Genomic DNA, 16,234 nt, shown 5'->3' on the forward strand with positions numbered 1-16,234 from the left:
ATATGTGTTACTGCACATATCACACATCAGAGACATATGTGTTACTGCACATATCACACACATCAGAGACATATGTGTTACTGCGCACATCACACATCACACATCACACATCAGAGACATATGTGTTACTGCGCATATCACACATCAGAGACATATGTGTTACTGCACATATCACACATCAGAGACATATGTGTTACTGCGCATATCACACACATCAGAGACATATGTGTTACTGCGCACATCACATATCACACACTGGAGACATATGTGTTTCTGCGCATATCACACACTGGAGACATATGTGTTTCTGCACATATCACACACTGGAGACATATGTGTTTCTGCACATATCACACACTGGAGACATATGTGTTTCTGCACATATCACACACAGGAGACATATGTGTCACTGCACATATCACACATCAGAGACATATGTGTTACTGCATATATCACACATCAGAGACATATGTGTTACTGCACATATCACACACATCAGAGACATATGTGTTACTGCACATATCACACACATCAGAGACATATGTGTTACTGCACATATCACACACATCAGAGACATATGTGTTTCTGCACATATCACACACATCAGAGACATATGTGTTACTGCACATATCACACACTGGAGACATATGTGTTTCTGCACATATCACACACATCAGAGACATATGTGTTACTGCACATATCACACACTGGAGACATATGTGTTACTGCACATATCACACACATCAGAGACATATGTGTTACTGCACATATCACACACTGGAGACATATGTGTTTCTGCACATATCACACACAGGAGACATATGTGTTACTGCACATATCACACACAGGAGACATATGTGTTACTGCACATATCACACACATCAGAGACATATGTGTTTCTGCACATATCACACACAGGAGACATATGTGTTACTGCATATATCACACATCAGAGACATATTTGTTACTGCACATATCACACATCAGAGACATATGTGTTACTGATATCACAAATCCTAACATTTCACACACTAAAGTCCAAATATCCCCTGATATTCGGCACTCATGGAGTTCTCCAAGGTGGTAAACGTCTAGGACCTGCATTACTTTTTAATTTCTACCACATCAAGAAGACACACCGTGACATAACTGAAATACTGTTCCCAGCTGCATCAAACCCCACTCACTCACCCTGGCATAGCCCCTTATTTATGGCTATCAGTATATATATATTCTCTTGCAGCAACACGTGGGTTGTGTTTCTATATACGGAGTAGACAATCAGCATATCATACTCAAAAGGCTCCAGAAATAGATGAGTTTAAACTGAGTATGGACTACTTGTTGCGCCAGCCTCATAAATATCTAGCCGACATGAGTGTCTACCGCAAGGTATCTCCAGGCGGGCTGTACGGCATGACCACGAATTATTGAATCAATATCACGCCTGTGAGGCAGACAGTCCAAGCCAGCCAAAACAGATGGAATAGATTCAGATATTGCCATTAATCTTCTCTAATATGACATGTGTCAGAAGTCAAGTCCCTAATCATGATTTGATTACAGTTTTACTCTCATCCTCAAGTACAATAGCCATGTACACCTCTCATCACGGACCACAAGACATGTCTGAAACCCAAACACAATCTACCGTTTCCTTGTTGTTTCCTTGTTGTTTCCTTGTTGTTTCCTTGTTGTTTCCTTGTTGTTTCCTTGTTTTATTCCTTACAACATCCATCAAAAAAGGAATAGGCAGCCATAACATCAAGAAAACACACCAGAGTGTTAAATACATGAATTTAGAATACATGTTTCTAGATACATCGATCATATATAGTTAGGTCATATAATACTTATATCGTCCAGATATATCATCCATCAGGACATGCTGACACACACACAGATACACAGAGACACACACACAGACACACATACAGACACAGATACACTCACACTCACACCCTGCCCTTCCTAGGCAGTCTGTCCTGTCTTTTCTGACATTTCGTCAGGGTCTTAAGAAACAATTAGAGTTACAATTATGAAATTAGTATCTAAATTAAACCGATGGCTCACTGACTTGCCATTATTTGAGTGTTATTTGGCCAAAAGAAAGTACCAAGCAGGAAAGGGACGAAGTGGCGAGGACCCAAGGCAGGAAGCGGCGACGACTTCTAGACTTCTTACGGACTAGGTTGCAATGTGCTTCTAATTTCGGGATAAAAAAATATTCTTATTTTAATTGCACACAAAAACAACAGATGATATAAATTTGCTTTCATAACAATATAAAATGTCTTGCATTAGTTTTCTTACATGAAGAGGGTTATAAGTAAGGAATTTGGGCGAAAAAGCAGATTACACAAGCAGATCTGTCTGCCATTTTGTTTCATTGTTCTCGATTCAAACATTGTAAAGATACGTAATTTGTTTGTGTTTCAACGTTTTCAAGCAATACATAACAAAATGTTACGAATTAACAATGAATTTATTGTTGATAAAGTCTTCAAGTTTTTGTATGTATTTTGCGATGTCTAGCAGAGTCTATCTAATTGAAAATAAAAGTACGAAGCCATCACAGTAAAATCCTAATGGAGTGGACTTAGTCATCAGCTGTTGTCTCTCAATCTTTCCCAAGAGTACTCGTGTCTGTTGTAGATCTACCCAAATATATGAATCATATCCAGCAACAAATATTTATCATAATTACAAACATTTATTTTATTTATTACCAACATTTGAATTAATTTCCTCTTTATGCTCATGCAGCTTAATTAAAAAAACTTTTCAAAAATAGTTCTGCAAATATGTTACTAGAAGATTGTCGCCGCATTACAATAAGATTCTTAATTTTTATATAAATGAAATTCACTACCCCAACTTTTTTATTCATGTTAAGGTTGATGGTTTTCACAGCTTTTGTGCAGACATTGCCTGGCTGCAAACATAATATGAGAGGTGGGGTGAAGTGAAATGGGGTTTAATGTTGCCTCCAAGATTATTGCACTTACCGGGTATATAGTGACGTACATGATAAATGCACGTCTGAGAACTGAGATGACAGTTTCAGTGTGACTAGGGCGATACACCAACTGTGTGATCTGATACGTATCACGATACCCTGCTCACGATCCGATACGTATCACAATACTTGCATGCGCTCTTATCAGTGGTGCGTAGGCCATCTTTTTCAAAGACAGGATTGCCAAATACCTGGCACACTGACGATTGACAGTTGGCAGTGTCAAATATGCCTCAATGGATAAAAATATTTACGTTTTCACTACTAATATGTATTTGATGTGAGGTTTATCGTAGCGAACATTTAAGGTATGAATCGATATGTTTTACTTCGTAAGCGACTGTGATCATTATATCGTCCCACCACTAGGTGTGACTGTGACAATAATTCATAATACACGTACAAAGAATACAATATTTGATATCAACACTTGGTTAGTTTATGAGAAAATTTGTCCCTTTTGAGAAGCGGAATAACGGACAGATGAAATCCATTCCTATAACCCCGACCATAACATGATATCACACATGGAAATCTTTTGGCTGGGTGCCCTTTCAGAAATTCTTCTGCCCTGCCATTTTGGTCCTGGGCCGGGGACACAACACGGACAGACACACAGACAGGCACAGAGACACACAGACACACACAGACCCTCCAGTTTAGTTCCTTCATTGTCAGTTTAAAGTATTTCTGACAAATATGTCAGCATTAAGATGAATAACTGGCACGACTTGTCAGGCAAGATGTCAACGCCTGCCACAACTTCAATCACAAGTTGGTTAGTCATCCGACAAGGTGATAAATCTGAACTCCCTGACCTTGACCCTCCAACCTTGACCTCATGTCCATTGTTCATTACACAGCCTCTTGTATATATAGTTCCAAAACAGCATGCTCAAATTAAACACAACTTTATAGGGTTTTTCTGTCACTAACAATTAGTTGTGGGGACAACATCACCCTCCTGTGTGCAGCTGACGCAAGCTGTCCCCTGTGAGTGGCTATCTCTGTCAATGCAAACAGAAATATATAGTCAAGTTACATACTTATGATTTGTTTTTCAAAAGTTAATAATTATCATTTTCTAAATAACCTAGTCTGAGATTAATCTGGAACAAAATTTTCACCAGAAATCAGCTTGTAGGTCAGAATCAAGACAGATGGAAAACTGGAACAATACTATCAAAAAATAGTCTTAATCTAGACCCATGTCAACAAAATATATAGTTACACTGCAAAACATTAGACCTGGTATGTTTAATGAGTTCAACTTCAGCGACACTAGCAAGTATTTATCATTGTGTACTCATGCATACCGAGGATCAAGGATGTACTGACACTACATGCGACATGCACATACAGTAGACTTGCTCTAAATCCTGGTTCCTCCAGTTCATTAATCAAAAAGTGGGATTCACAAATGGAAAATCACTCAACAAAATCCACTGGTTCCTCCAGTTCATAAATCAAAAAGTGGGATTCACAAACAAAAATTCACTGAACAAAATGCACTGGTTCCTCCAGTTCATTTATCAAAAAGTGGGATTCACACACAAAAATTCAATGAACAAAATCCATGAACACCCTGAGAAGTGTATCTTTCCAACTGGCCATGTCAATGTGAGATGAGTAACCTCCCCACAAGAAGATATGAAAAACAATGCCATCACATTCCCAGAAGTCTTTGCATTCCTTGAAGTGACTGTATTTCCAGAAGTCTTTGCATTCCTTGAAGTGACTACATTCCCAGAAGTCTTTGCATTCCTTGAAGTGACTGTATTTCCTGAAGTCTTAGCATTCCTTGAAGTGACTGCATTTCCAGAAGTCTTTGCATTCCTTGAAGTGACTGCATTTCCAGAAGTCTTTGCATTCCTTGAAGTGACTGTATTTCCAGAAGTCTTAGCATTCCTTGAAGTGACTGCATTTCCAGAAGTCTCTGCATTCCTTGAAGTGACTGCATTTCCAGAAGTCTTTGCATTCCTTGAAGTGACTGTATTTCCAGAAGTCTTTGCATTCCTTGAAGTGACTGCATTTCCTGAAGTCTTTGCATTCCTTGAAGTGACTGCATTTCCAGAAGTCTTTGCATTCCTTGAAGTGACTGTATTTCCAGAAGTCTTAGCATTCCTTGAAGTGACTGCATTTCCAGAAGTCTCTGCATTCCTTGAAGTGACTGCATTTCCAGAAGTCTTTGCATTCCTTGAAGTGACTGCATTTCCAGAAGTCTTAGCATTCCTTGAAGTGACTGCATTCCCAGAAGTCATTGCATTCCTTGAAGTGACTGTATTTCCAGAAGTCTTTGCATTCCTTGAAGTCACTGCATTCCCAGAAGTCTTTGCATTCCTTGAAGTCACTGCATTCCCAAAAGTCTTTGCATTCCTTGAAGTGACTGCATTTCCAGAAGTCTTTGCATTCCTTGAAGTGACTGCATTGCCAGAAGTCTTTGCATTCCTTGAAGTAACTGCATTTCCAGAAGTCTTTGCATTCCTTGAAGTCTTTGCTTTCCTTGAAGTGGTTCAGCACACTTTGACAACTTGAACTCACCAACCTATTCCATATCTTCTCTTAGAATCTACCTTTTTGTTCAACCCACACCCGGCAAATACTGGTATTGAAAACATCGTGGTTACATCTCACAAGGCCACATTATTTTGAGATCAGTCTTAAGTGAAGGAGTGAAGTCATAGGTACATATGAATCATCCAAAATGTTTCAGCTGGAGTTCGAGATAAAAATATTAATTACAGTGTATTTTAGTGACAAGAGATTTCATTGAAGGTTTGAAATATCAACGGAATGTGCATTTCAAGGTTCGAGATTGAATTGAATAATACTTATATAATTATATAATGTCATCATTCCCCTGACTAATGTCATTATTCCCCTGACTAATGTCATCACTCCCCTGACTAATGTCAGCATTCCCCTGACTAATGTCATCACTCCATGACTAATTTCATCATTCCCCTGACTAATGTCATCACATCCCCGACTAATGCAATCACTCCCTGACTAATGTCATCACACCCCTGACTAATGTCATCACTCCCTGACTAATGTCATCACACCCTGACTAATGTCATCACATCCCTGACTAATATCATCACACCCTGACTAATGTCATCACATCCCTGACTAATGTCATCATTCCCCTGACTAATGTCATCATTCCCCTGTCATCACATCCCCGACTAATGTCATCACTCCTTGACTAATGTCATCACTCCCCTGACTAATGTCATCATACATCTAATTTCATCACATCCCTGACTAATGTCATCACTCCCCTGACTAATGTCATCACTCCCTGACTAATGTCATCACATCCCCGACTAATGTCATCACTCCCTGACTCATGTCATCACTCCCTGACTAATGTCATTATTCCCCTGACTAATGTCATCACTCCCTGACTAATGTCATCATTCCCTGACTAATGTCATCACTCCCTGACCAATGTCATCATTCACCTGACTAATGTCATCACTCCCCTGACTAATATCATCACTCCCTGACTAATGTCATCACATCCCCTACTAATGTCATCACTCCCCTGACTAATGTCATCACATGTGGACTGTAGCTAAAATATTTATCTTGGGTACAAAACAAAGTGCAGTGTCTATGGAAAAAAAACCATGAAAACCTCAACTTACGACAACCAAGTTCATCGCTGTCATCTCCGCAGTCGTTGTCACCATCACACAGCCATTCCTTATTGATACAGCGGCTGTTTTCACACGTGAAGTCATTGCCAGGACATGTGGGGACTTCACCTACAACAGCAACAACAACATTATGTTAAAGTCACATACAACAACACGGGAACATTCCGACAGACCAATCGCATTTCTATCAACAATAAGACATTTTGGATAGCAGAAATACCAACTTAGACATACGCTGAAAACAAACAACTATGTATTCCACATCACTATTTATTGAGCAGCACTTGTTACAAGTATATAAAGAATGTCATTCAAACACTAATTACAGCCTGTGAATTGTCACAGGGTAAAGACAAGCGTCATCACTGATCACACCTGCAAGTCCAGACAGACGCCACCCAACACGGTTGATTAAGCTGAAGTACTCTACCCAGCGCTAATAAGCGGTGCTATTTGGTATGTGATTGAATTAAGGCAAAGCTGGATTAAGGTGAGGATTCTCCTGTAAACCTGACAGAGGACATTTTGTTTAGATAGAAATCCACTGATGCTTGAGAGGAGGGGGTGTCTCATTCATATTGAGTCGCATTTTTGGCTAGGGGCCAGCAGTCGCATTCTTTTGAGATGCATTTATTTCACGTTTTACAGTAATCTACTCAACCTCCGCTAGGGATACGCTGTGCAGGAGGTGGCTGTGTGGGGCACATTGATGGAGATGTTGTCATACAAACAGTTTTGTATATAGCCATGGAAAAGCTGTCCTCAGAGTTTTGTAACAGTAGCTCAGTGCCCCTGGGGTGTGGTGCTTGGTGTGGGTGTGGGTCGGGGGGTACCGGGTGTGTGTGGTGTGGTGTGGTGTGGTGTGGTGTGGTGTGGTGTGGTGTGGTGTACTTAGTGTGTGGTGTGCTTAGTGTGCTTAGTGCTTAGTGTGTGTGTGTGTGGTGCTTGGTTTGTGTGCTGTGGTGTAACTGGTGTGTGGTGTGGTATGTTTGGTGTGTGAAGTGGTGTGGTGGGGTGTGTGGTGGGGTGTGGTGTGTGGCGTCGTGTGTTTGTGTGGTGTGGTGCTTGGTGTGTGTGGTGTGGTGTATCGGGTGTGTGGTGTGTTGGATGTTGGGCGTGGTGCTTTGTGTGTGGTGTGTTGGGTGTTGGGCGAGGTATGTGGTACATTGTGTGTGTGGTGTTGGGTGTGTTCTAACCAAGATCTGGGGTTCAATGTAGCACATATTGGAATATCCACTTCTCAGTGAAGGCCTCAAATACTGACACAACAGAGTGGTCGCCTCCACGGTACTGATCACGGCTATTGACAACTTACTAATATCTTAAAGAGAAATTATAGGTTAACTTGTGAGAAAAGAGGCAATATATATTGCTGGTGTAGAGAACAAACTTCCGGAAATAGATGCAGCATTCCTGTCCATGTGAAGATCCAGGCCACATATCTGGCGTATACGGAAATGTTAACACTCCAGCACTCTCCCCTGCCATGGGAATGCAAGGAAATACCTATAGGAATTTGTTTGTTGTCTTAACTATCTGTTCCTGGTAATATTTCCGTCTGATTGACATCCATAGCAGCAGAGCTAGACAGAACCTTGCAGAACTAGCACATACCATAATGAAATCTACACAGACCATCACAGAATCTACACAGACATGATCACAGAATCCACACAGAATCTACACAGACCATCACAGAATCCACACAGAATCTACACAGACCATCACAGAATCCACACAGACCATCATGGAATCTAGACAGACCATCACAGGATCTACAGACCATCACAGTATCTACACAGACCATCACAGAATCCACACAGACCATCACAGAATCTACACAGACCATCATTGAATCCACACAGACCATCACAGGATCCACACAGACCATCACAGAATCTACACAGAGTGTGCCATGTTGCAGACACTTAACGCTGGCGAGCATCACGCGACACAAGCAGTAAACCAAAGTCAAATATGGATTTTTTTCAGCAAAAACTTTGAAAGAATTCCAATTTTCAAACCCATAAACTTCCAAATTTCAACAATTGCTTAAAAATCCAGCTTTATGATGATGGAGCATATGTCAAAGCAATTTCTTGAAATGAAGTAAAACACAGGAGGGTAAATTCTATAGCAACCAGTTCAGGTCAATTAGAGGTGATATGTTTTTTGATGGGATGGATGTAACCTAACACCCTGCGTACTGCCGGCTGATTGACACACCAGTCAAGATGAAAGTTGGTCCTGTTTTTTGTTTTTACTTCATTACTTTTTGTTTCTGAGTCTCTCAGCACCATGGTACTTAACGACCTGCAAGATGGCGTCGGAAGCCACCTGTGTCACACAGGGAAGAGCAGGAAGTCAGTGCTGGCTGTACACTAATCTACACTCAATTATTTTTGCGCGTTTCTTTTGCTTCCCGATGAATGTAATTTTTCAACTTTTCCTTGTGTGTCTGCCAGTGAAGTCTTTGCTGGAGATTGCTGGAACTAATCAATGGGGCCATGAAACATATACACTTTACTTGTTTCTTTCAGGTTTTAAAATGAAAAAGTAAATAGTCTACATCAATTAGTCATGTTGGAATAAGACTGGCTACATACTCATCTCCACATTCCTGAGATCGTTGATGAAATTGAACTGGTTTATATCTCATTAGCCGGGACTTGTCCCAGAAAGCTATCACTGCTAGTCCTGCGGAGAGGCAGTCCTGCATCTAACAGTGACTTACAGGAGGCGGAGTCTCTGTCCTGCATCTTACACTGACATACAGGAGGCGGAGTCTCTGTCCTGCACCTATCACTGACATACAGGAGGCGGAGTCTCTGTCCTGCACCTATCACTGACATACAGGAGGCGGAGTCTCTGTCCTGCATCTTACACTGACATACAGGAGGCGGAGTCTCTGTCCTGCACCTAACACTGACATACAGGAGGCGGAGTCTCTGTCCTGCACCTATCACTGACATACAGGAGGCGGAGTCTCTGTCCTGCACCTTACACTGACATACAGGAGGCGGAGTCTCTGTCCTGCACCTATCACTGACATACAGGAGGCGGAGTCTCTGTCCTGCACCTATCACTGACATACAGGAGGCGGAGTCTCTGTCCTGCACCTAACACTGACATACAGGAGGCGGAGTCTCTGTCCTGCACCTATCACTGACATACAGGAGGCGGAGTCTCTGTCCTGCACCTTACACTGACATACAGGAGGCGGAGTCTCTGTCCTGCACCTATCACTGACATACAGGAGGCGGAGTCTCTGTCCTGCACCTAACACTGACATACAGGAGGCGGAGTCTCTGTCCTGCACCTTACACTGACATACAGGAGGCGGAGTCTCTGTCCTGCACCTATCACTGACATACAGGAGGCGGAGTCTCTGTCCTGCACCTATCACTGACATACAGGAGGCGGAGTCTCTGTCCTGCACCTTACACTGACATACAGGAGGCGGAGTCTCTGTCCTGCACCTAACACTGACATACAGGAGGCGGAGTCTCTGTCCTGCACCTATCACTGACATACAGGAGGCGGAGTCTCTGTCCTGCACCTATCACTGACATACAGGAGGCGGAGTCTCTGTCCTGCACCTTACACTGACTTGCTTTATATAATGGTTAACATTAACATTTTTTTGTCCTTTTGTCCACACTTACACACAGACCTCAAGATTGCCAGAACTCACACACTTACACAGAGAACTCAAGACCACCAGAATTCACACATTTACACACAGACCTCAAGACCACCAGAACACACACACACTTACACACAGACATCAAGATCGCCAGAACTCACACACTGACACACAGACCTCAAGACCACCAGAACACACACTTACACACAGACCTCAAGACCACCAGAACACTCACACTTACACACAGACCTCAAGATCGCCAGAACTCACACACTTACACACAGACCTCAAGACCACCAGAATTCACACATTTACACACAGACCTCAAGACCACCAGAATTCACACACTTACACACTGACCTCAAGACCACCAGAACTCACACATTTACACACAGACCTCAAGACCACCAGAATTCACACACTTACACACAGACCTCAAGACCACCAGAACTCACACACTTACATGTAGACCTCAAGACCACTACACACACAAAATTATGGTTTACGCAAACTATACTGTTGAATGGACTCTCAAATGGCACATCTCAAATAATATCAAGTTGTTCCAGGATGGGGGCTGGTCCCCTAAGACTTCTAGGTTAAGTTGCTGTCTGTAAACTTGGCTCATCTACTGCCACTATTCCCACAGCTCCATCCAAACTCTGCTGAATCTGTGAGTTGTCAGTACATGCACATTGTCAAATACTCCCAAACCTCCCATGCTTCCCGACACAGAAAGTGTGTTATGAGTGCTAGCAGTGTTACAACTAGTTCTGGATGATGAATACTGCATTAGATTTCACAAACCCCTTCCGTGGCCAACCACACTGAACACTTTGGAGAAAGTTTTTTTCAATTCTTAAATACACATCAAATACTTTAGCACAGGTGCTTGGAAACATTACTTCTTTTGGACTTGTCAACATAACTGGTGGGAACACCAGGTCTCCCTCATGGTTCCCTTACTTTATCTGCAACTGTTGGTGAAACTAGTCAGTAGTATTAATAGCTATTGCAGGCACCCTTTACAGCTAACCATCTGCTGTGCTCCACCACTGCTGTCCTCCTCCAGGAAGTTAAGGCTTCACTGTTTGGCCAGCAGGGAGGTTGTTGCTAAATTAAGGCTCCACTGTTAGGCCAGCAGGGAGGTTGTTGCTAAGTTAAGGCTCCACTGTTAAGCCAGCAGTGAGATTGTTGCCAAGTTAAGGCTCCACTGTTAGGCCAGCAGGGGGGTTGATGCCAAGTTAAGGCTCCACTGTTAGGCCAGCAGGGAGATTGATGCTAAGTTAAGGCTCCACTGTTAAGCCAGCAGGGAGATTGTTGCTAAGTTAAGGCTCCACTGTTAGGCCAGCAGGGAGGTTCTCGCTAAGTTAAGGCTCCACTGTCAGGCCAGCAGGGAGGTTCTCGCTAAGTTAAGGCTTCACTGTTAGGCCAGCAGAGAGGTTGTTGCTAAGTAAAGGCTCCACTGTTAGGCTAGCAGGGAGGTTGTTGCTAGGTGAAGGCTTCACTGTTAGGCCAGCAGGGAGGTTGTTGCTAGGTGAAGGCTCCACTGTTAGGCCAGCAGGGAGGTTCTCGCTAAGTTAAGGCTCCACTGTTAGGCCAGCAGGGAGGTTGTTGCTAAGTTAAGGCTTCACTGTTAGGCCAGCAGGGAGGTTGTTGCTAGGTGAAGGCTCCACTGTTAGGCCAGCAGGGAGGTTCTCGCTAAGTTAAGGCTCCACTGTTAGGCCAGCAGGGAGGTTCTCGCTAAGTTAAGGCTCCACTGTTAGGCCAGCAGGGAGGTTGTTGCTAGGTGAAGGCTCCACTGTTAGGCCAGCAGGGAGGTTGTTGCTAGGTGAAGGCTCCACTGTTAGGCCAGCAGGGAGGTTCTCGCTAAGTTAAGGCTCCACTGTTAGGCCAGCAGGGAGGTTGTTGCTAAATTAAGGCTCCACTGTTAGGCCAGCAGGGAGGTTCTCGCTAAGTTAAGGCTCCACTGTTAGGCCAGCAGAGAGGTTGTTGCTAAGTTAAGGCTTCACTGTTAGGCCAGCAGGGAGGTTGTTGCTAGTTGAAGGCTCCACTGTTAGGGGAGCAGGAAGGTTGTTGCTAGGTTAAGGCTCCACTGTTAGGCCAGCAGGGAGGTTCTCGCTAAGTTAAGGCTTCACTGTTAGGCCAGCAGGGAGGTTGTTGCTAAGTTAAGGCTCCACTGTAAGGCCAGCAGGGAGGTTGTTGCTAAGTTAAGGCTTCACTGTTAGGCCAGCAGGGAGGTTGTTGCTAGTTGAAGGCTCCACTGTTAGGCCAGCAGGGAGGTTGTTGCTAGTTGAAGGCTCCACTGTTAGGGGAGCAGGAAGGTTGTTGCTAGGTTAAGGCTCAACTATGAGGCCAGCAGGGAGGTTGTTGCTAAGTATAAGCTCCACCATTAGGCCAGCAGGGAGGTAACATATGTTGCTAAGTTAAGGCTCCACCGCCCCACCCACACTTGTGCATGCGACACAGGCCAGACAGGTGCCTGTTATCATGTGCATTATGCATCAGCTCCATGTGTAAATCCCCAATATCACAAAGAGCATGTCATTTGTCCTGTAAACACTTCCATGTTACATTCATCAACCCAAACTGAAAAAGTCCCTTGTATAATCAGTACAGCCAACAATTGCCCAAAAAACAACATGCCCTCCTCTAGCTGTTTATACAGCCGCCTCGGCCCTGCATGCCGAGTTTACATGGGACAATAATTCAACCAGGCACAACATGCACACCAGAGACAATATGAGATGAAAACTTAAGATAAATTAGATAAAATCGAGACATAGGCCATCTTAACTGACAAGCCACAATACCGATTGTGATCCTGCGGAGAGACACTGACAGAGCACATTATTCACCTGACTTTTTGCAATATTCAATATGAGTTTTTAATGATGCTGTAGATGTAAAGGGTTAAATCAACTGATCTGCAGCAGGATTATCCTGAATAGCTTTCAAACACTGTTGACACGGGTGCACTGTATCAATCACTTGATTTATTCCCGGGGCGGACCAATAGGTCACTGATCTTCATCAGAGAACGTTTCTGTCACACATCAGCAGTTAGCCAAGTTTACGTCATTATACATTATTTCAACAACGTGCATGAGTTATGTCGGCTGCAGTTAGGTGGTTAATTCAGAGGGAGAACTACATGATTTCATCACTGAAGCATCTTAATAGAAAAAGTTATGAAATTCAGATTGAATCTGATCAATAATGAATCTGTTCCGAGTTGACGTGAAGCATGACATCTGTCATGTTGCCTTCCACACAGTAGTCACTTCCATAGGAAACCAAACACATAATCTGGACAGGACAGGGATAATGTTTGTCTGGTCAAAGTGAGTGAGTGAGTGAGTGAGTGAGTGAGTGAGTGAGTGAGTGAGTGGGTGGGTGAGTGAGTGAGTGAGTTTTGGGTGTTTGGGTGAATGAGTGAGTGAGTGAGTAGGTTGGTTTTGGGTGAGTGAGTGAGTGAGTGAGTGAGTGGGTAGGTGGGTGGTAGAGTGCATGCTGTGAGCGGTGTACCAGCTGACCTAGGACAATGTTGGTCAGTCCGAGGGAGCCAGCACCATGATTAATGTACAGTAATTACAATCATACGTTTTTTCCCCTCAATACAATCAGCAGTCTGTCTGGGAGAGCGGCATTTTTTGTCAGAGCCTACTGCATACAGACAGCAGGTTTAGTGGCAGCTTTGAAGACCCCGGCTTGTTTACAAGCTCAATTTGCAGGCTCTTCCGCGCAATAAACACATGGATATTGAATAATGCACTCGTCAGGGTAGGTGTCGGGGCATACGGGGGAGGGTAGGGCAAGGCGAGGCTTTAGGAGGGGACAGAGGAAGAGGAGGGGGGTATATTACTAGAGGGTACAAAATGACAGACTGAGGCTTGTGAGGTGAGGTGAAATGGGGTGTACCATTGTGCGTGTGTGTGTGTGTGTGTGTGTGTGTGTGTGTGTGTGTGTCGTGTGTGTCGTGTGTGTGTGTGTCACTGCGCCAGTGGGAGCTAGTGAGTGCGTGTCTGCTGGTACTAATGCTTGCCCACTGAGATACTATGCCACAGTTTAACATGACGCTGAGCTGGCCAGTCCTTGTTTTAGCCCCAGGTTTGTTTAGTGCCAGGCAGGGTAACATTAAGTACCATCCTTTGACATCTTTTGGCATTACGTGGCCAGGAATCGAACCCCGGACCTGCCACTCTCGAAACAGACGCTCTTTGAGGCTGCCATATTGAAATCTGATTAATGTTGGGATAATGAGATGTTGGGATGTCAGGATGTCGGGATGTTGAGATGGTGGGATGGTGGGATGGTGGGATGGTGGAATGTCGGGATGGTGGGATGTCGGGATGGTGGGATGTCGGGATGTCTGGATTGTGGGATGGTTGGATGTCGCGATGTCAGGATGGTGGGATGGTGGGATGTCGGGATGTTGGGATGTTGGGATGTCGGGATGGTGGGATGTCAGGATGTCGAGATGGTGGGATGGTGGGATGTCTGGATGTCGGGATGGTGGGATGGTGGGATGTCAGGATGTCGGGATGGTGGGATAGTGGGATGTCGGGATGATGGGATGTCGGGATGGTGGGATGTCGGGATGTCGGGATGGTGAGATGTCGCGATGTGAGGATGGTGGGATGGTGGGATGTCGGGATGTTGGGATGTTGGGATGTCAGGATGGTGGGATTTCAGGATGTCGGGATGGTGGGATGTCGGGATGTCGGGATGGTGGGATGGTCGGATGTCAGGATGTCGGGATGGTGGGATGGTGGAATGGTGGGATGGATGTCGGGATGGTGGGATAGTGGGATGGTGGGATGTCGGGATGGTGGGATGTCGGGATGGTGGGATGTCGGGATGTCGGGATTGTGGGATGGTTGGATGTCGCGATGTCAGGATGGTGAGATGGTGGGATGTCGGGATGTTGGGATGTTGGGATGTCGGGATGGTGGGATGGTGGGATGTCGGGATGTCGGGATGGTGGGATGGTGGAATGTCGGGATGGTGGGATGGTGGGATGTCGGGATGGTGGGATTGTTGGGATGTCAGGATGGTGGGATGTCGGGATGGTGGGATGGTGGGATGTCGGGATGGTGGGATGTCGGGATGGTGGGATGGTGGAATGTCGGGATGGTGGGATGGTGGGACGTCGGGATGGTGGGATTGTTGGGATGGTGGGATGTCGGGATGGTGGGATGTCGGGATGGTGGGATGTCGGGATGTCGGGATTGTGGGATGGTTGGATGTCGCGATGTCAGGATGGTGAGATGGTGGGATGTCGGGATGTTGGGATGTTGGGATGTCGGGATGGTGGGATGTCAGGATGTCGGGATGTCGGGATGGTGGGATGGTGGAATGTCGGGATGGTGGGATGGTGGGATGTCGGGATGGTGGGATTGTTGGGATGTCAGGATGGTGGGATGTCGGGATGTCGGGATGGTGGGATGGTGGGATGTCGGGATGGTGGGATGTTGGGATGGTGGGATGTTGGGATGTCGGGATGGTGGGATGTTGAGATTTTGGGATGGTGGATGTTAGCAAGGAGTGAGTGAGTGAGTGAGTTGGGTTAAAGCCGCTTTTAACATTATTCCAGTTATATTGCAGCGTGTCAGCTTAAAGTGGGAGGAAAGCCCGAAGTGATGCAGGTCTCAGACGTTTACCACTTCGCTGAAACCCACGAGCACGGGTATGGTGCTGACAAACCGAGAAACATAATCTGGGCGAACCAGGATTGGAACCCACAATCATAGGTTTCTGGCGTGCCCATGTTAGCAAGGAAGCACAGTTCATGGATCTAAGAAAGGATAGGGTATATATCTATTCATTTAATTGGGGAGGAGAACGAAATCTATATTCAACGAAACAAATGAAGCCTGGTGACATCATCATTGGAGCATGGAA

At 44.6% G+C, this 16,234-nt stretch overlaps 1 protein-coding gene across 1 annotated transcript in view; it reads right to left on the reverse strand.

The window, feature by feature from the left end:
- The window catches only part of LOC139466817 (low-density lipoprotein receptor-related protein 4-like), a 138,283-nt gene that overhangs the window by 54,235 nt on the left and 67,814 nt on the right, over positions 1–16,234 (reverse strand). The window contains exon 3 of the mRNA XM_071248514.1: positions 6,673–6,792. Coding sequence (XP_071104615.1) covers positions 6,673–6,792 — 120 coding nt within the window. The remainder of the gene's footprint in view (positions 1–6,672; positions 6,793–16,234) is intronic.

This window comes from Haliotis cracherodii, unplaced genomic scaffold (genome assembly GCF_022045235.1).
Source record: "Haliotis cracherodii isolate W230 unplaced genomic scaffold, xgHalCrac1.p SCAF_19, whole genome shotgun sequence".
NCBI lineage: Eukaryota > Metazoa > Mollusca > Gastropoda > Lepetellida > Haliotidae > Haliotis > Haliotis cracherodii.